Source organism: Crinia signifera, chromosome 6 (assembly GCF_055691185.1).
Source record: "Crinia signifera chromosome 6, ASM5569118v1, whole genome shotgun sequence".
NCBI lineage: Eukaryota > Metazoa > Chordata > Amphibia > Anura > Myobatrachidae > Crinia > Crinia signifera.
Genome location: NC_139222.1, coordinates 199795932 through 199817663, shown reverse-complemented (window position 1 = coordinate 199817663; position 21732 = coordinate 199795932). Strand labels below are relative to the sequence as shown.

Genomic DNA, 21732 nt, shown 5'->3' with positions numbered 1-21732 from the left:
TCATTTGGATAGATTTTTATTGTCATTTACAGTAACATTAGTGCAAACAAATACCAGTCACTCCAGAGGCTAAACCAGTGGTTCTCAAACTGTCCTCAGGGCCACAAATTGCTCATTTTCCAATTTTCTCTATGCAGGAGCTTATGTAATTTGATTCCTCAAGGAAACCTGGAAAACCTGAACTCTTGGAGGGAGCAGGGGGTTACTTGGGATGAGAAACACTGGGCTAAGACATCAATGTCTAGATACATTTCTGCCATTCCAGTCTTTAAAACATCAGCTAATAGATCAGACATTTTCAAAATGAGGCTGGGTCAACTTTGAAAGTCACATCAAATCAGTTTATAAAAAGGCCTTCTACTCCACCCACAATGCAACAGGATCACTACTTAAATAGTAACCCAACTTTATACATGCACTTAGCATGGTGCTTGACAGCTGGATTAAGACAAGTGAAAACCCCCCACCCTTACATTACTAGAAACCAGTGTTTGCTAGACAATGTCTCATCTCAGTTTCCTCCTAAAGACATCCTAGACTTCTGCGCGTAGATCCAGAAAAGTATAGGTCATTATTCAACTTACTCAAAATCTAAGTTAGTTGCTTAAGTTGGGTCTAGGTATTTAGAGGTAAAATATGTACTGGAGTTTATCTATATTAAAGAAACATTCACAGATACCTAGCTCTAAAAATAATTGATTTGATCTGACCTTGCCATTGTGAACAGTAAATCAATTATACTGCAATTAAGCTTGAAAAGGTTTTAAAGAAACATTTAAAAAATTTCCTACAAGTGTTTATCTCTACAGAACAAGTATATACAGCAAATTACTCCATACATCATAAACTGTCTTAGTAGGTTAGCAGATGAGGAGGCTTAAAGGGGCTTATTCTATCCAGTCTGTTACTCTTCACATGAACAGGCGCCTCTAGTTCCAAACATGATGCTTGCAGTGTTCAATAGCCTGTGAAAAAGCAAATGTCAGTCCATTATAGGTGTTCACTCATGAAACACAAAAGGCCTAACACAAGCATTAGATCACAATTTACAGATTCCACTTCACACCGACATCAACCACCAAAAAAAGCCAAGTGGCATTTGACAAAACCATTGACAGCACTAGTGTGACTTTCCCCAAAGGCTACAGCTGGGACTCTGACGAAAGGACATGTTCATATGAACATAGTGCTTATGGGACAAAGTTAAAGCAGTCAAATAAAAATATATCTACTATTAAAAAGCCATTCTGTTTAAAAAAGCCATTCTGTTTAGAGACTATTTTGCTATCAAAAAGTGCCTTGAATCTGTGCAAGGCACAATGAAACCTCGAAAACTGTGGTGCAAAACAGTGTCGGGAAGCAAAGGTCTGTCACAGGCCATGGTTCCAACAGGATGAGGACCCAAAATGCACAGCTACATAAGCTCAAACATTGGCCTCTGTAGCTGCCTATACACGCCCCGATACAGGTGTGCATTGTGGGCTTAAATAGCACGGATCACATCACATTGCAATGCGATGTGATGAGAACCAAAGTATGTGCAAGCACATCCTTTTTGTACTGTGCGATGAGGTGCCGCGGGAGCGCACACCTCAAAGCACAGAACGCACAGCCCGGCATCGCAGCGTGTATGGGCTGCTTGACATCTATGGAAAGTGCTGAAATATTCAATCTGCAGAAAGCACCCATCTAACCAGATACAGCTGGAGCAGTATGCTAAGGAATAATGGACCAAACTACCTGCTGACAGGTACAGAAGTGTCACTGAGCTCTTCTGGAATTGCTTTGCCTTTAATGCTTTATACTAGATACATATCTATGATGAGTGCTGAATAGTTTGGTTTCCCTTTGTCTCAAGAGGAAAAGGTTTTGTTTAATGGAAGGGGACAAACATTTGTCAGTCTGTAGATCTACCTATGGAAGTAGAAGCTAGAAATTATTGCACAGCCCGGCATCGCAGCGTGTATGGGCTGCTTGACATCTATGGAAAGTGCTGAAATATTCAATCTGCAGAAAGCACCCATCTAACCAGATACAGCTGGAGCAGTATGCTAAGGAATAATGGACCAAACTACCTGCTGACAGGTACAGAAGTGTCACTGAGCTCTTCTGGAATTGCTTTGCCTTTAATGCTTTATACTAGATACATATCTATGATGAGTGCTGAATAGTTTGGTTTCCCTTTGTCTCAAAAGGAAAAGGTTTTGTTTAATGGAAGGGGACAAACATTTGTCAGTCTGTAGATCTACCTATGGAAGTAGAAGCTAGAAATTAAAGTTAAGCAAAACCATCACCTATTCCACAACCATAGCTGCAAAAAAAAAAAAAAAAAAAAAAAATCTGACAAATGGCTAGAACATTTAGTCTAAGGAAATTATTAGTGGCTACCCCTCCCCATATGCAGCATTATGGCTGGTATCCAATTAACCCTGATAAGTGGCAGGTTTTTTTTTTATTTAGGGGATGCCAATCCCAGGATTGAGCATTTAACAAATGCCCGAGGATTGGCATCCCTAAGGACCTCTGAGAAAGGGTGGTGGTGGTGGGGGGCCTGGCAATTCAGCCTTCTTAATGCTGTAGTAAATTTGATTGAGTCACCAGGAGTGCTGCACCACACTAACACCATTTTGGCCATCATCTTATATTATAATTTATAGACACATTAGAGAACCCAAGGACAGGTTTGGTGTTCTAATTCTGCTAGAACCGATAGCGGCAGATTTCCACTACAACCCTTTGAGTGCCATGTGAATTTGTGGAAATAGGTGTAAAAAAATAATCATAATGGCCTGCAATGTGTACCTTCTAGCAATTGTTTTAGTAAACCTTTTTTTTTTTATTTATATAACAAAATATGAGTGACGCTGGCATTTTTAGAAGATATTTTGAACATGTCAGAGAAGGACACTCAAAAGGTTAAGAATTATTTGCTTGCTTAGTAGTTTGGACTTACATTGCAATGTGCTGCAGTCTCCAAGTCCTTGCACCAGTAACTTGGGCCCCACATGCATTTTTCACCTCCCAAAAGTGGTTTCTTATTAGGACACAAGTCCAATTTCTGTTTTGGAATGAAGAAATAATCATTTTAATAGTTAATCAATACGGTGTAGGATTTTGGTATGTGTTTCTGTATGTAGTGCATCACTTACTGTGCAGACAAAGCTTGGGTCCAGTGCTTGCAGAACCAATTGGATAATCAGCGGCTCATACTGTGAAACCAGTTCATTACACTAGCAATACAATGAAGACATGTATCAGTTTTTGGACACAGTGATCACTCATTCACAACAAATGACAGCACATACACATTTAATTGAGGGTAAACAGAATGAAATGCTAATAAACCAGTTTACACTAGCTTGCTTTTTAGAAAGGTAAAGCAAAGCATTTTCCCTCTGACCCATAGCAACTAATACCCCTTTCACATCGCACTTTTAAAACGGTATATTGCCGTTTTTTTCCCTTTTTAAAACGTTTAAGGGTGCACTGTGAATGCACCACAGGCAATTTACCGTTTTAAGTTAACTGGCATTTCGAACCGTGTAAAAAGCAGAGTCCTACACGGTTCCTTGCCGTTTTTTGTGCAATGTGAATGTGTGCAGTTTGTCTGAAACGGTATTTCAGGCAAACAACACAAGCACAAGCACTGATAGCGCCCCCCCCCCCCCCCCGGACAATTTTGCAGCTGCCCCCCCCCCCGTTAAAAGACCTCCCCGGGACTAGCACCAGGTGTCACCTTGTGTCATACTCATGTTGGCAGCTGTGTCATACCCTGTTGGCAGCTTATGTCTCCCCCGTGTTCAGGCCATATTCCCGCTGCTGCTTCTGATGTCTCCCGTTAAAAGACCTCCCCGGGAGCTGGCAGGGGGGTCCGTGCGGCGCGGAGGTACCTGCGCCGCCTAGTATGATGCTGCCGGGGTCCCTGCAGTGAAGTGGAAATAACGCGCTATCTCCGCTGGAGATAGCGCGTTATTTCCACTTCACTGCAGGGACCCCGGCAGCATCATACTCAGCGCCGCAGGCGCAGGGACCTCCAGGCTCTCCCTTAACAGGTACCTCCGCGCCGCACGGACGAGCACCGGGGATGGCGCTGATCAGTGCATTACACTCTGCATTGAAACGTGTTCAGAATGAAACGTTTCAACTGCAATGTGTAATGACACTGAACCTGCATTTAAAACGTTAATCTGGCCACTATTTAAGGCTCTGACCCGTTTTAATTACCGGTTTAAAATACCGGTTTTTAAAACGGGTCTGCGATGTGAAAGTGGTATAAGTGTGAAAGAACATTCAGTTCCCCATAAGACAATATGCGAGTTAGTGGAAGGGAATTTTTATTTTACTGACTGAAAGTGGAAGATTAAATGAATGGCAGACAAACTGAATCAATGCATACCTCATCTACCATGTCATCCGGCAAGAAGTTGCAAACTATTCCTAAAGCATTCTTTATCCTTGTTTCAGTAGCATTTTTCTGCAAAATTGTATCCAGATAACGTATCATCGTCTTGCAGACTTGGCAGTACTGACCAGACTGCACAGGGCCGAGTGCCACTAAGATAAAAACAAACTACATTTAGCTCGATTCTCATGAATGGATCACAATTCTGAATATACATTACTGCCTAAAAATAGCCTACAAGTGGTCCCTAAGGAAAGAAAGGTTTGAATTGAGGTGATCATCCCTTTGTATGTATAGTTAGTGGTCCTACCCTGGGCTTAAGGCCCCATACTTTGGTTTGACAGGCACAAGCCAGACAAAATTTTTCCTTTGAACTCATTTTTAGAAGTACTCAGTTAAAGCTTTTTGTTTGCAAGTAGGCAAAAAACAAAGTAAACCACTTTTTGGGGGACAGACTTAAGTTTCTTAATATTGTATAATGGGTGTGTAAACGCACACAAAAATAGTTTGCATGTAATAAATGTGCATTTTCTAATAAAATCTGGTACGTAGGCTACAAATTGCTTTTAGAACATAAAAAGTTTGTACTTCCCTCTTTACATTTGGTCCCTAGTAAAAAGGCTAAGGTGTTAAACTTCCCTTGCACTTTAATACGGCTGCCCTCTAGGACATGTCAGATGCCCACACAAATCTTAGATGCTGGAATGCAAGACAACCAGATTTAATTGGGCCACCATTAAATGTGTGGAGTGACAGCAGCCACATATATGGTCAGCAGTAATCTTATAGATCCTGGATGTTTGTAGTAGAGCAAATCTTTCAGATCTGTGCACAGTTAATTTGCCACAAATAGGTATTGCTGCAAGAGATAACTAGTGTCCCCCCCCCCACAGAATTTTGCATGGCACCTAATGAGGAACCCTGTAATGTCCCCTTTCTAAATTAACTTCCTGTACATGAGCATGCTCACTGGTGTATAATGCTTGTGGCATTATTCCTCATCACATGACTACTAACCAGACTAATTGCATGGACCAAACAGTTCCGTTCCCCTTCCATGCAGCAAACAAAACTGAAAGGCACTAGGGTGGATCAAATGTCCCTCCTGTGCTGAATCCACTTTAAGCAAATCGGCTTCATGAACATCTTTAGTCTTCTACAAGTCAATCATGCTTTGTATTTGTAAAAATGGAGCATGTTACTGCGTTGAGATGCAATTGAGCCTGGTCTGTTCCATTATTAAGACCAGTCCCTGTTTTGAACCAGTTTCCAAGATATTAGATTTTCATTTTTCAAGTTTAATGAAGAGAAAAAAATTCTATGAACAGCTTCATTACCAAGTTATTATTCGTTAGCACACCAAACAGCCTTTGAGACCATATTGGGTTTTAAAAGCAACAAACTAAGTGCTCTGAACAATGAGTTCCTGGAAAGGAAGGCTGAGCCATAGCATGTACAGCAGCGGTGGGGAACCTCAGGCCCAGGGGCCATATGCAGCCCCCGTAGCTGGTCTGAGTGTCCTGCCCACCGACTTTGCCAGGAGTTAAGTACAGGGGAATTCTTGAGAGGTCAACAGCAGCCGGAGACTGTTAGTCCTATTTAGCAGCAGCCGCCAGAGCGTGGACAGCTGCAGCAGGACAATTTGTAAGAGACATTTTTTTACATATGACCCCCAAAGGATCCCCCCCCCCCCCCACCATACAAATGGCCCAAAAAAAGGTTCCCCATCCCTGAGGTACAGCATTGTCTTACAGCAGTAGGTTTTCACTAGGCCAAAGCTAAACAATGTTAATTCTATAGAAAGGTTGGTCAGTACTTCTGCACATACAGTTCTAGAAAAGCCAGGTTTCAGCAGCAGAAAAGGACAAGGGTACAATGTGGAAGCCCATGCTGTTATTGCTTGTAATGCTGTGGACACTGCGATTCTGACTATATGATGGACTATATAGTCATAAAAAAAAAAAAGAAAAAAAAAAAAAATCGGAGTTGGGTCAGAATTGCACAGTTGACAGCATTCAACCGAGACTTGATTAATTTGCACACCTTACGTTATGCCGGTATGGTATAGGTTGATTGAGTCAATTTTGCACACGGCAGCATTAAAGCTGTTAACCCTTTTTGCACAATCACTGCAACCCTGAAGCATTTGCTAGCAGCTACTTCACCCTTTAAGTTTGCAGACAGAAATAAAAGGTTTCTCACCAACACGATGCGGTCTAACACTGCATAATCCAATTGTCGCACAGATCTGTTTGGGACTGATTTCACTCTCCAACAACTGAATTATGGTATCATAGTAGATTTCTATTATATCGTCACACTGCTCCACATATCTGGAAGGAAGCAAGCTGCAGACCTTTTTAAGAGCTTCTTTTATGTTTTCCTGTAAAAGGGAAAAAATCAGAACACAAAAATAGTGTCTGTATAAACTGCATCTTGTGGGCAAGCATTTACATATCTGGTAATGTTACCAGCCAACTGAGTGCCTTATGCACTAAGCTTCAAAAGGTGATAAAGTTGAGTGAAAAACAACCAATCAGCACCTACCTACCATGCCACAGGCCTAGTTTGAAATAGGTCAGGTAGGAGCTGATTGATAAAATGGAGATTGAAAGACAACCAGCCACTTTTGAAGCTTAGTGCAACTGCCCCCCCCCCCCCCCCCCCAGAATGGTCTTAGTAAAATAACTAGAAAAAGACTTCTAATGTACACAAAAGGTTCCAAAAACGAAATACATACCCGTGTTCGGTTATTGTCCAAGAGGGTTTCAAGCTCCTGTACCATCAGCTGACAAGCTTCACACATGGGGCCAACTGCCACAGGATGCTCAGAGACCTGAAAAGCAAGTTGTCCATTAACAATCAGAAGACCATGGGTCTTCAAACTGCAGCCCTCCAGATGTTGTGAAACTACATGTCCCAGCATGCATTGCCACATTGTTTCCTATAAGAGCATGCCAAAACTGTCAGGGCATGCTGGGACATGTAGTTCCACAACATCTGGAGGGCCACAGTTTGAAGACCCATGCAGAAGACCATTATGCAACCTTTGCCTGTCCAATATTAGCAGTAGTGAGCAAGCCCTGCACTCTCCACTTGCAGTTGGCACAAGAAAGGCAGTACAAGCTCAAATTGCACTTTTAAGAACACGAGAAGCACAGCGAGTGAACAAAATTAACCAAACAACTATTTTTAATATCACTCATTGCCGTTACTCTAATAAGATCTCACTTAGAGTAAATAGTCTCCAGCCACCCAAGGTCCAACTACTCTTAAGGTGGCCATACACAGATTTATCTTCAGATCTGGCTGGTTGGAACAAAAACATGGTTATGGATGAGATCACATGACAGTTGACCATTTGTTTGGAAATGCTGGAAAACGGACACTGTCAGTCAATAACCATTTTTTTGTTCCAACCAGCAAGATCTGAAGATAAATCTTACTAGTGTATGGGCACCTTAAGTCTAGATCAGCAGTTCTCGAACTGGGTCCTGACCTTCTCAGCATAAGTTCACGACTCAGTGTTGCTGACCATAAGGCTGATGACTTCAAATCTCAGTCAGTGATTCAAGGAGTCTGAAAAATCTGTTTGTCTAGACTCCACAATGCTGCCATGCATGTGCTGTCTGTTCACCACACATGTGATGACCTTCTGCAGTAACTTGATGGGGTCCCGTAATTTTTATTGTCTGATGGGGTCCCAGAGTAAAATAGACTGAGGTCTAGATGAGGCTGTATTCTAATCACTAAAAATCAGTTCAGCAGAAAGCTCTTAATGGCAGCCCATTTGCAGGATATCGCTTACCTTAACAGCGGGCTGTAACTTCATGGCTGGGACAAGAAGCTTGGCTGGGGTGATCTTCAGTAGAGGTGTGCTCTTCTTCTGGGCACACAAACCTACTTCATTACATATCTGCTGTGCGGACTGGGCAGTGGAAAATAAAATCAGCAATTCATTACATTGGCATCACTATGCAGTTTACTGTAGGAAGGTGTTAATATTGCATCTGCCTGGCCCAGGGAGAGTTTAACCAATAAACAGCTGGAAATTAATCTGCATAATGGTGTGGCCAGACAATGCAAGACAGTCAGTAACATTTAACATTGTCAATTTAATGTTCGATAGCAATATTATATTACATGGACCACAACATATCTAGTGTATTATCCATCACTGTCAGGTGCTATGATTGTTAAACATGACCAAAGCAGGGTTAATATAATTTAGTACAGTTATCTTTAATCTGTTTTAGTTACAACCTTTAAAAAAAATAATAACCATTTATCTTGATCTACCTTGAACGCCAAATATTAGGAGGCCTCTCAAATTCAAGTAAGCAAACACCAGACCCCCCCCCCATAGAGGCTTGACCTCTCAGTTTTACAGGCTCAACATTATGCTAGTTCAGTTATTAGATCTCTCAAATTCAGACTGGGATAACCCAGTAGATAATGTGTTATAAACTCTATCCCCAACAGGTAGAGCTATCAACTATTTATACCAGACAACTCCAAATTTTTCCAATTTTGCTTTCTCGATATCCTAACCCATCAGAAGAGTATTTGCTTTGCTCCCATGTTAGGGCCTGTACAACACTACCTTAGTGTTCTTATACTGCCATGTTCTTAAAATCCAAGACACCGGGCTTACTTGGCCCCCCCACAAGATTCTTGATAGGGGAATCCTGTAACTAACCGTTCTAAATGCAGCACTCAATCTGCAGATTTTTACCATTGCCTTTGGGCATGCCCAATAATCTGGTTTTTGGCTTCAGTTCATCAAGTATGCCACAGACAACTTTATTCATTATATTCCTATAATACCGGAGTGGGCTTTATTTGGTATACACCCCCCTCCCTAATACAGGGCGGTAGGAGTCTTGTTGGCCATGGGTGCAGCACTTGGCTACAGCCTCTTCTGCCCTCATTTTCCCTTTTCAAGGCTAAATGCAATGGTGTAACATGTGCACACATTAAATCCACTGAAACAAAAAAGTGTCACAGCTATTAGTGACACCCCTGCATGATGCAACATTCCATATCTGGTATCACTGCAAGCCTTCCATTACACCCCATGAACAGGAATGGGGAGCCTTTGGCCCTCCAGCTGTTAAACTACACATCCCAGCACTGCTGCAGTTTTGAGTTACTAAAACTGTTGCATGGCAAGCTTATGAAATTCCAGAACCTTGCATTCTGGTGGAATCAATGCAATAAAGAATACAGTATCTATCCTTATGTATCAATACCGATTTCCATAGATTGTAAGCTTGCGAGCAGGGCCCTCCTACCTTTTGACTGTCTGTAAATACCCTGTTGTATCACTGTATCCTTTTGTAAAGCTCAAAGGAATATGCTGCACTATAAGAAACTTAATAATGTGTAAACAGCTGGAGGGACAAAAATTCCCCATGTCTGCCCTACATGTAGGAGAGAGAATTAAATAGCTACACTACTGTAATTGATGATATGTGTGCTGGCAAAAAGGCAACAGATCAATCCAGGTGACCACATACAGAACTATAGGAATTTTTCTAGAAACCTGCAGGATGACTTTAACCAACCACTTGGTGTATAAAATATGCTTGAGTTAATAAATGTTAGATGTTTTAATTAGCAACACAAACCCAATTTAAACATATCAGGATACTACCAAGCATTGAACATACCTCATCCTGATCAGTTACAGAAACAAAAGGAACAGAAAGGAGGAGAAGTCAGATACATATTTTAATCAGTTTCAAAGTTACATGAGATCAATGCATGCTCCAATGTAGTGTAAACTGAACAGAAAAGTAGACTTGGCAGGCAAGACTACATAGTACAGTGGTCTCAAACTCATGGCCCTCCAGCTGTTGTGGAACTACATGTCCCAGCATGCTCTGCCACAGTTTCAGCAATCCATTATATAAAATATGTGGCAAGGCATGCTGGGATGTTTAGTGCCACAACAGCTGGAGGGCCATGTGTTTGACACCACGGACATAGTATAAGTATAAGCATATAGTATAGTATAAATCTAATGTCAAAAAGTGAAAAAGCGAAAGGCAGAAGAGATATAGAATAGGCCAAATAGAATCAACGCCAGGGCTCTCAGTGTGTACACACAATAAGACCTGACACCAGGTTCAAGACAATGCAATTTTTATTTTTTTTTGCCAAAAATCCAGTATCTAGAAAGCACTGACATTGGTAGAAGTAACCTTGTTAGCTAGCGGGCCTACCTTGCTCATGTCAGTCAGCTCTTCAAATTCTAGAGTAAGGGAGACCTTTACCAAAAGACATAGTATACCATTACCACAAAGCAAATAGTGAATGCCAGCTTACCACTTGTAGCACCAATTGGATGGCAATATCAGCATACTGATTGATATAATTCTTGCACTAAAGAAATAAAATATAAAAATCACTGTCTTAACACATCATATTTGATATTGTCTGTACATTTACAGCCTGAAGCCCACAACACAATCTTAGATAAAAATCCACATTAGGAAGCCTTATACCAAAGCAGAAATGGCATAATTATCCTCCACCCTACTAAAGCACCAATGCAGCATGAACATACCTCTTCAGATAGGACACCGCCGAGCTGATCACATTGTCTCAGTGCATTATCAATCAGCATCTTGCAGAAAGAAGAGTTGCCTTTGAGAGATTCTTGTATATCTGTTACGAGCTGAAGACAGTCTTTGCAGACATCACCATTTTCCTATAAAAAACAAAAACAAAGTCAGCTTGTAACCAGTAGCATTGCTATTTAATGATAGCCACTCCACTGACAACTTTATGGTCTTCAAGTAGTGTGCTTTAACCAGGTTTTAAGCCACCTTCATATCCATACCACAACTATGTTGTGTATTAAAGGCATTTGTTTAAAAAAAAAAAAATTTTTATATATATATATATATATATATATATACACGGTTTGCAACGGTAATTCCTTTGAGCAACAGAAATCTGCATTTGTTAACTCCAAAACACGAACATGGCTAGATCTATGTTACATTGGTTTCAACAGTAATTAACATACACACCATCAGATGCAGGTTACACAATAACTGCAGTAACCAAGTCCACAAATATATTAACCCTTTGAGTGTCAAGTGAATGTCAAAATTGCCAAGCAAACATTTGTATTCATCGACCTGTAAGGTTTACCAATATATAAAAACAATTAACGCAATTTGAATTTATGAGAAATACTGGCATTTTTAGTGGATATTCTTAACTCTCAAATGGTTAAAACATGCCAGCCATATCTTTTAATAGAAATTACAGTCCCCTAAAAAAGGTATGGGAAGTTTGGGGTTTATAGCCATCCCACACAAGTATTCATCAAAAGAAGGCTTATCAATACCCATACACCTAATTATCTCCTTTTCAGTGCCCCAACACAGGTCTCCAGTCATAAAGCTACAATATCCCTCATCATGTAAGGTCACATAGAAGATTAAGAGGGATAGAAGAAAGAAAAAAAAAAAAAAAAAAGTTAGAAGCAATTTTAGCACCTTGGGTTCTGGAGTGGTCTTATCCTGGGGGAAAAGGAGGAGTGGAACATTCGCCAGAAAAGGGTAAACCATCTTGGGCAAGTCCTCCTCTGGAATCTCATTAGATAGGAGTTGTTTAGGTTTGATGCCAGCCAGGTGTTGCTGAAGAGACTTGCACAGGCCTATGGCAGCACAGGCCACATCTGGATTCTTAAAGACAAAGTTGATTTTATTAATAGTAAATTCAACATAAGTGGAAAACACCAAAATGCAGTGAGGCTACACAGATGTCACCACCTTCCAGGTAGATCTCCAATTGCACATAAGCAATGGGACAAAAACAAAAAACACCACAGGACAACTGCAAGAACTTTGCATGACCCCCTTAACAGACGTCCACAGCAAAAAAGAAATATTAACATACCAGTTCTTCCACAATGATGTTCAGGACGAGCGGGTAGTACTGATCCACTAGCTGCTTGCATTCAGATGCTAAGGCTTCATCAGGAATAAATTCACAGGCCTTATTTAAGTAAGACAGGATCTCACTCTGAAACAGAAAAATGCATATTACTAGTTTCCATAATGGTGAGTCACCTGCCCAGGCTGCAGTGTCAGCGCACTCTGGGAATCTACAGACGAGATGTATGAATGGAGTGGGCTCTTGACATTTGGTGTTTTATTTGAGTGGAAACGTTCAGACATGCCTGTAAAGTACCTCTTAAGAGCACTTTGCTCTACTCTACATTTGTAGGATTTGGCTTCCCCTCACACTTGTCTATGTATTGCAGGCTTTGCATTTCTCTCTCCGCTAACTTAGGTTTCCAGCAATGGATATCTTTACTCTTCCTGTACTGTGCAATGAGGCATGCAGGAGAGAGGTCCCATGTCAGCCCTATTGTTTGCAATTGCACTGGAAATGCTGGCTACAGCTTTGAGAGGCCTACAGACCTTTAAATTAATATACATATTGGTATAGCAGAGCTCAACCATTCACAGAAGACATGTTATTGTTATATAGAAACATAGAATTTGATGGCAGATAAGAACACTTGGCCCATCTAGTCTGCCCCTTTTTTAAACATGTTACCTCAAACTATTTGATCCTTATTTTTTTGTAAGGATATCAATATGCCTATCCCAAGCATGTTTAAATTGTACTACTGTATTTGCCTCTACCACCTCTGATGGGAGGCTATTCCACTTATCTACTACTCTTTCTGTGAAGTAATTCTTCCTCACATTTCCCCTGAATCTTCCTCCATCTAGTTTTAGTGCATGTCCTCGTGTTCTGCTGCTCCTCTTCCTGTGAAGAATGTCTCCCACCTGTACCTTGCAGGGGCAAACGCAGGATTTTCAGAAGGGGGTTTCCAGAGGGGCGGAGCAAAGCACAGAGATGGACACTTAGGTGACCCAGTATATGCTTTGATGTCCCGCGGGTGGTAGGAGGTATTATATCAACCGCTCAGCATGTAGGGCCTGGATCAGTAATTTCCACTAATTACCCCTTTACTGCACAGATGGTGGGAGATTAGGTGGGAGAAGGGGGCATTGGGCTGAATGAAGGGGCCCTGATACATAACTTCCAGGGTGGTAGAGGATGTTTAATACGCAGAGGAGGGGTGTATAGTGGAGTGGGCTTATTATTCATTATTTTCTGGTGAGAGGACAGCTTGCTTGACTGCAGATATCTCCAGTTCCCGCAAATAGATTTATTAGATTAGTTTTATTAGATAAAACTAGAGAATCCCACCTACCAAATGGTACTGGGGACTAGGGGATCACAGTTCAGGAGGCAGAGCAATCTGCCAATGAGTATATAAAACTACATACCAGGTGTGTGGAGCTGGAGCAGTAACCAGCTGCTGGAAGGCTGATATCTCTGGTTCTGGGAACAGTAGAGACAAGCTTCTAGTGTCCTTCAAAGGGGGAGAGTCCCAGCTTTTGGAATATACCCTCAGAAAAACTCTACGTCAGACAGAACCTGAAATATCTGACTAGGAAGAGCAATTAACAGGCTTGGATGGGGACCACTGCTTTGAAGTCAGATATCTCCAGTTCCCAAGGTCCGATTTTAAAAATTCTTGTACTCATGGAAAGAGGGGACCCTCAGCTTTCATCCAAGAGTCCTTAGACTCCTTGGGGGGTTTCTGGGTACTCGGAAACCCCCCCTGCGTGCGCTACTGCTTGTTAAAACCCTTGATATATTTGAAAGTTTTCCTGTCCAACTCCTATGTGCATGCCATGTTACCCAATCTGGGTACAACATTAATATACATAAAGAACTTACACCCCTTGGAACTGTAGACAGCAGTATTATGCAAGTTTCTGCTTAATGGTTTCCCCACTCAAACTGTAAATGCCTAGAGACGTGGGCGACAAAGTTTCATGGTTTTGGGATCTGTCGATATGGGCACTGTAAAAGCTTACCACGTCCCCTCGCATGGCTTTCCATGCTTTAGGCACAGTGCCTCTCTGCACTCAGCACATTATATTCTCACTATGCCTACTTGGGTAGTAAGTTATGAACCATGTCTGTTGGTCTAGTCATGTAGACCTTTTGAGCGTTGACCTTGTCTCATTGTTGACCATTCTTAGGAGTCAACCTAGTCACTGTCGACCAGGGATCAGATACCCTTATTTTTGGGATGATTTGCACCAATTACAAGGGTAGTTCCCTAAACTTTATCACATTCAAGGGCTTCCCCCATCTCCCATTCTAATATCTGATATTACCCTTCCTACCAGACTATGTGCAAAATTTGTGCTGTGTGGCAGATGCTTCCAGATAGCAGAGAGGGACAGGCTTACCAGGGCCGTCTCAATATATAAGTGGCTGGCTCCTTCCTAGGGAAAGCTACACATGCCTTGTAGAAGCTGCCATGTTTTATTCAAATAGGTTGTACTCGATGGACCAATGTATTTTTTCAGCCTTAATTACTAGGTAATTATAGTTACCTGGAGCTCTTCATTCCCCTAAAAATATCACCTCATACAGTCTAAGTATAACACTCTCATGAGGTCTATTATATTTGGTGCTAGGTTTGTGCCAAGTTGTCCAGATATTTTAGAATTTCACATTATACCCCTTCTGTGGTAACCCATCTTTCCCTCCAGTGAAGGACAATGCTTCAGAATAGATATAAGAGGCCTACACAGATATTTTGGCAAGTGATCTAAGCAATGCTAGATTGCTCAGCTCACAGCTCCGCACAGTGATGTGTGCTGTGCGATCTGTCATGGCCAGTGTTCTCTAGCATGTAGACCCGGAAACTTGCCTTTTAACACAGGTTTTTTTTATTGCCGTGTGAACGAGTCACATACCCAGATCTCATACATGGGTAAAACCCTTCTTTTTACCAGTGTTTGAGATACGGGTATGCAGACACGTGTTGACCCGTTCCCACTGCATAAAAACCTGCGTTAAAACGGCAAATTACCAGGTAGAACTTATTCACCTGGGAATTTGCCTTGCAATGAGAACTGGGATCAATAAAGAGCATGCAATTGCCTATGCATCTATTTAGATCAGGAACATCTTCCTGTTCCTACCCATGAATTATAAAATATTTTTAGGGGAAGCCAAGGTTCTGGACACACTGGAGAGTGCACAATGAGACTTGCTACCACTTCTACAAATACGTTTAATGGAATTACCCACCGTAGCTTTTACATACCTGCGTAGCGTTGTCACTCACAAGATTCCTCACCACAGTAACCACCTCCTTACAGATCGCACAAGGAGGAGCATCCTGAAAAAACAAAGCAAAATGTTCTGCTAGTAATGGCCTCTTGTGCCTCATTGTTAAGAAGAACAACTATACTGGAGTCAGAATCACTGGGTACCATCACATGCAACCAGTCAGACTACTAGTGACTGGCAGTGTGAGCTATACTTCATCCTGGGGAATGAGCCTTACAGACAGATGCACCACTATTAGCAATTAGTTCCTGTATTATGTTTGTAACATTGTACCTGCTGTTTGTTTAGCATCTTAAATATTGGTCTCACCTTTACACTAATGCTTCAAGCTGTTTAAGGCTAGCACACCACGGCCAAAGCCTCAAATGTGCACAAGTATAGGCATTGGGTCGACCACTGAAGGTCTAAAGGATGGGAAGTCAACACAAGCATACGATTGACAATGGGAAGGTCAACAATCAAGGTAGATGAGTTTTTCATGTTTGTGTCCCAAATGTTGACATTGACAAAGTGCCTGCGCATGACAGACTAGTTTATTCTTCCTCCATGCTGTAGCGGATGGTAGGGCAGAATATACCAACGGTCAGCTCAAAACAAAAAAAAAAAATTATGGAAAAACTCATGTAGACCTTTTGACAGTCAAGCTTGCTATTGTCCAACTAATGCTTGGGTTAGCCTTACCCATGTCAACCTCTCAGATGTCGACCTAAGCCAAGTTGACCCAATTCATGTCAGACCTAGTGACTATATCCCATGGGCACATACATGAGAATACAACTTCCCGAGAACCACTACTAAGTTATTACATACCATCACAGGTTTGTTCCAAATGGTTTGCTGGCAGTGTTTCACTGCACCACACTGAGCTGCAGTGCGGATATTCACACACCAGACGCCGGGGCCATGTGCACATTGCTCTGTCCCAAACAAGGGAGTTGCCGCAACTGTAGAGAGGGAAGATAGAACCGTTGTATTTAGCAGTATCTGACAAGTGACACAGCCAGGTAGGCATTGCATGGATTACATACATTTCTATAGATCTTAGTGGGCAAACACCTGCTCTACCTGAATGTAATACCAGTCATAAACTAAAAGTTTGTAAGTAACTGAAAGAAATAGTAACAATACTCAGAATAGTAACAACTCTAGGGGATTACTAGCCACATTTTTAAAAACAAGAAGAGGTTTCTGTATATTTGGATGGCCTTGATGTAGCCCTAAAGGTGGGTACATATAAAAAAGGCTAACTACTACTCACGACTACAGGGGGCAATACTGCCAGTGACCAGTAGTGGCCACTTGACTCCCTTTGTGTGCCAAGAGATCTCATAACAGAAAGTGAAAGCAATTTCTGCAGACACTGATCGGTTTCAAACTTGCTGGATATGGAGAGTAGAAGCTGTGAAGACAGACTGGGGGTAGGAGCAGATAGGGACTGGGGTGGAGAGTTTGTGGGCTTAAAACGGTCACAGCTCAAAGTGAAAATACATTGCAGAAGCAGTCTTTTGGATTATATGAACACGTAACAATACATCTTGCATAACTCATACCACTAGACTGAAAATGAAGTGTGGGGGACACCAACATAAGCAAAACTGTGGTAAGAACCAGCATTTCTCATAACCAACCTCAGCCTACAATGCCAGAAGTTATATGTAGCGTTACAGGACACATACAGCCCATTATACATCTTCCAACACAGTTATCAGTAGGTTAACAGCTAAGTAGTAATGCTAAGACAATAAGATTGATGTGGGGGGGGGGGGGGGGGGGGGGGGGGGGAGTTTTTCTATATATAGTTGCAAATGTTCTACAGTCTATGTGGGTAGAACTATTTTGCCAATAAAACATTATCAAAGACTAGAGAAAAGATGAGCACTACTAGATTGGGTACTTGTGTAGTTTCACAGCGCCGTACGGCTGAGTCCCCTTGTGGGTCTCGCTTCGCTCGCCCATGCTGCGGGCTCACCACGCTATCTAAAATCAACTCCATGCCAATGTGGATAGTGGGGGTAGTAGTAAGTTTATTTATTTATGGGGGTATGAACTATCCATGTTAGCATGGAGTTAAGTTGCTTTATTTTAGATAGTTTGCGGAGCGCAGAACCCGGAAGTAGCACGGCGCTGTGAAACTACACAAGTACCCTAGATGGTTGTTTGAGTGTTCGACAGAAAACAAACTTAGCAGTAGTGAGATCACGCCTTACACAAGATCTTGTGACCTGCAGATGCATAGGTAGAGGAAAATTCCAACTGAACAAGGAAGTGAGAAAACCGGTCTTACATTGTAATTAACCATATTTGTGTAGCAAGGTTATAATAAGCTATTTGCAGTATTGAAATATTAAATTGTTCATTGTACTTCAATACCATAACCACAACTTTTAAGCAGATAACATTTAGGGTTTGTTTAAAAATTCTGCTTTCAGCTTGGTAAATCATGCAGCATTTATATAACTTCATCTTAAGACGATGGGAAACGCTGATAAATCCCAAGTGCTCCATGTTTCAACAAGTCAGTGTGCATAAGGGCTCTTGGGTTTGAGTTAAGGACTAACTGACATGTTAACATAACAGGCCAAACAAGACTTTTTACAAAGCAAATAGGCAGAGGGGTGATGTCAGTAGCAATTTTGCTATAGACATCACCTATGATAACCAGAAATAGGGATGGATGAACTATGATCGATAACAATCGATAGTTTAAGCTATCGATGGTCATCCATTATCTTTGACTGAATGTCTCATGGGCCAATCAGTACATGGGGCGGGGCTTCTGGGTGTTGGCATGCAGAGCTATGCTCCATGTCCCAGCACCTTGGAAATGAGAGTTCATACTCACTAATGCTGGGTACATGCTGGATGACTGATCTGTTTTATCAAACAGGTGATATTTGGTTTGAAGATGAACGGCTCATAGATTATAACATGCCAGCAAAGCGGATACTAGACATAGCAACTCACCTGGTTGTGTGTACGGTTGGCCTGCTGCATGAACCACTAACCTCTGATTAGGCCCACAGATCAAGACAAGTGTCTACCCAGCCTAAAGCACTGTACAATATAAAGCTTTCAACAGAAGGATATATTTACAGATCAGAAATGTAATGGTTCCCACACATGGTACGTTTTGTACTGCATGTGTTCTGTACTAGATAGCATCTAGTTCAAACGATACACGATGCGCTATAACAGCGTGCAATTTGAATTAGATGCGATCTAGTACAGAAAATAGGTCATGATCACACATTTGAAGATCTGTATGATGAAGACTCTTGCAGTAAAATGAAAGCAACCCTCAGGCAGGATATAACGGGTAAGTCTAGTGAAGTGGTTCCCAAACTTTGAATCATGGCACTCTAGAGTATTAGGATTTTTTCAAGGCACCCCTAGCCCAAGAGTTTCTTAATTAAAGTAGTAGTAAATGGAGTTGGTTACCCTTGGGTTTCTTTTAAGTGGTAATGGATGGGATTTACTTCTGATTGTCCACATTTTATGGTTAGCAGACAAAAGCACTGGTTTCAGCTATCAAAATGACCATTAAGTTATCTGGTCCTGGACCACCAACCCAAGGAACCCCACAGTTTAGGAACCACTGGTCTAGTGGCAAGGTTAAGCTTGAAAGGAAGCCAGGAGGTGCAGGATGCAAACAGTACTCTGATATTTTTTTGTTAAAGCGGCAATCATTCACAATGCAAATCTGTAATTTGCATAAAGACATCCAAGCTCTGCCAACATCTCCACCAAACTTAGACCTCATCAGGTGTAGGAGGAGCAGACCCTATATGGGTGGGTAGTGGTAAGTTTAGTTGCATATAGAGCAGGCATTCCCAACCACGGTCCTCAAGGCACACCAACAGTGCAGGTTTTAGTGATATCCAGGCTTGAGCACAGGTGACAATTAGTATCTGAGGAATTCTGATTAAACCATCTGTGCTGAAGCCTGGATAGCACTAAAACCTGCACGGTTGGTGTGCCTTGAGGACCGTGGTTGGGAATGCCTGCTCTAGAGTATTCACCAAGCCTTAGAGCAGCGTTTTCCAACCACTGTGCCGTGGCACACTAGTGTGCCTTGAGCGGTTCTCAAGTGTGCCCCCAGATCTAGAGATGCCCAAACCAGTTTAACTGGTCTCTACTTTTCATGTAAAAGGGCCAATGTATTTTATTTTGTTACCAGTGTGTTTGTTTTTTATATGGGGGCCAATAGGTTGTTTTTTTCCTGTGGGGGCCAATGTGTTTTGCCCTGTGGGGATCTCATGGTGTGCCTTGGGAATTTTAAAATCTTATTTAGTGTGCCGCAAGGTAAAAAGGTTGAAAATCACTGCCATAGAGAGATAAAGTGGTCAGAAACATACTGGTTGGCACTCTCGCTAGGCTTAGTGAATAGATAAATTGCAATTTGGTTACTTCTCTGGTCACACATAGAAGTAGGTAATTCCACATGCAGTGCCAGCTAAATAAAGTTATGCAGCAATAGGATTTCCCAGAGACCAGTGCAACAACAACTGTACACATTCAGTTTATTACAATGCCCCCATACAGGAGCTGCCTACATGTTTACAGGCAGAGGTCACCTACTCAACAGTATGGCTTAAGGAATGTGTTGACTCATAGCCATATATGATCAGCAGATAATGAAAGTCCAGCTAAACATACTTTGCTGCAATGAGTCAAAACATCCAGCCATACTAAGGCTAATTTGCAGTTCCCCAGACAGCTATAGGCTGATGGTGCTTATTACATATAGTAAACAGCACCACAGTCTGGAAGCCTGGGCAAACACAATGTATTTATGTTTCGCAACACAAGAAGCCTCCATAAACCGCAGCTGACACGAGAAGGCCTGTGACCCAGCATCTAGGCTCATTCATGGGCAGTATTCACCGCCAGTTCTGTGCCACCCTATTTGCAAAACACGTACCAAAGCTTCCTGTGCCCGCACATATCAGAAAGAGTAGTTCCCACAGCAGTACCAGTACTATGCCAGTCCGGGCCCATACAGCCTGCACAATTCCTGCCAGGGAATGCTGAGAGAGTACCACACACACACACGTACTAGTCAGATGTATGGGACAAGCCAGGGAATGGTCAGAGACCAGTATTACAGGACACGGCTGGTTATATATGAGGCCACTTCGATCATGCTGAGCGGCTACGGAGAGGAGCTCTCCTCTCTTTAGACCGAGCGCGGACACAAGGACGTGGCGCTGCGCCATATAGCCCTTACCAGCAGCAAGAAGGCACGACACCGCAACCAAAAGCTTCATGGCGACTCCTGTTGGCACACAATCACCTGACTGAGCAAGCGAGCTTCAGAGTCCCCCTGATAACAAGGCGCGGCCACGCCCAGACACGCCCCCCCATCAGCTGACAATTCCTCAGCAGAAAGCTGGTTGGCGGAAGGGGCGTGCCCGCACAACCGGAAGTCTGGTAGATGCCATGTTTAATGTTGGCAAAACATTATTCGTACTAGTTTCGTCGTCACCACCAGACCAGAGTCATGCATTCATGTGATTCACCTTCACTGGTGTGATGTTTGAAGTCAAACTCTGGGGTAGGCCACGCATTGAAGTGGCAGGCTTTCCGAAAAGTAACTTTACAGTGATCAGAGGGCCAAATTTTTCCACTGGCACAAGGGTTGCATGGTTTCTAGTATTGCATAATACTGTATTTTCCAGATACGTAGCGGCTGAGCAGGAACTTTAAGTACATCAGGGCTGATATAGAGGTGGTATGCTTTGTTTTTGTTATATTTTGCATGTGTACAATTAAAGGCCTATATTTACTGACAGATTCATTTTTATAATTTTTAAATATTAGTACATTTTTGTTCTAGCTCTGGAATTACAACATTGATTAATAGCAATTTCATACCTTCCAACATTGTAATGTTGGGTCGGGATGCTAGTGAGAAGGGGTGTACACATGCTTCAATTTGCCAGGTTTTCAATTTGATTTTGCTTATACAAGCAAAATCGAATCAAAATTGAATGGTTTTTTAAGATGCTTTCAATCTGCATTCAATTCGATGCGCGCTCCCGTTTTTCTCTATAGCAAAAAGAAAAAAAGACTGTGCAGGCAAGGAAATATCGAATTCTATCCAGTAAATCGAATGTGTACACTATGCCTTGAAT

The 21732-nt window shown here is 42.0% G+C and overlaps 1 protein-coding gene across 1 annotated transcript; it reads right to left on the bottom strand.

The window, feature by feature from the left end:
- PSAP (prosaposin) lies at positions 1-20977 on the bottom strand. The gene is made up of 14 exons (XM_083148600.1): positions 20826-20977; positions 16409-16542; positions 15573-15647; positions 12320-12445; positions 11917-12105; positions 10974-11117; positions 10733-10789; positions 8211-8330; positions 7143-7238; positions 6605-6785; positions 4397-4554; positions 3150-3230; positions 2954-3058; positions 1-965 (listed from the first exon to the last, which is right to left on the bottom strand). The coding sequence occupies exons 1-14, from the start codon at positions 20863-20865 to the stop codon at positions 930-932; spliced, it is 1542 nt and encodes a 513-aa protein (XP_083004726.1). The 5' UTR covers positions 20866-20977; the 3' UTR covers positions 1-929.
- Between the last annotated feature and the right edge of the window lie 755 nt (positions 20978-21732).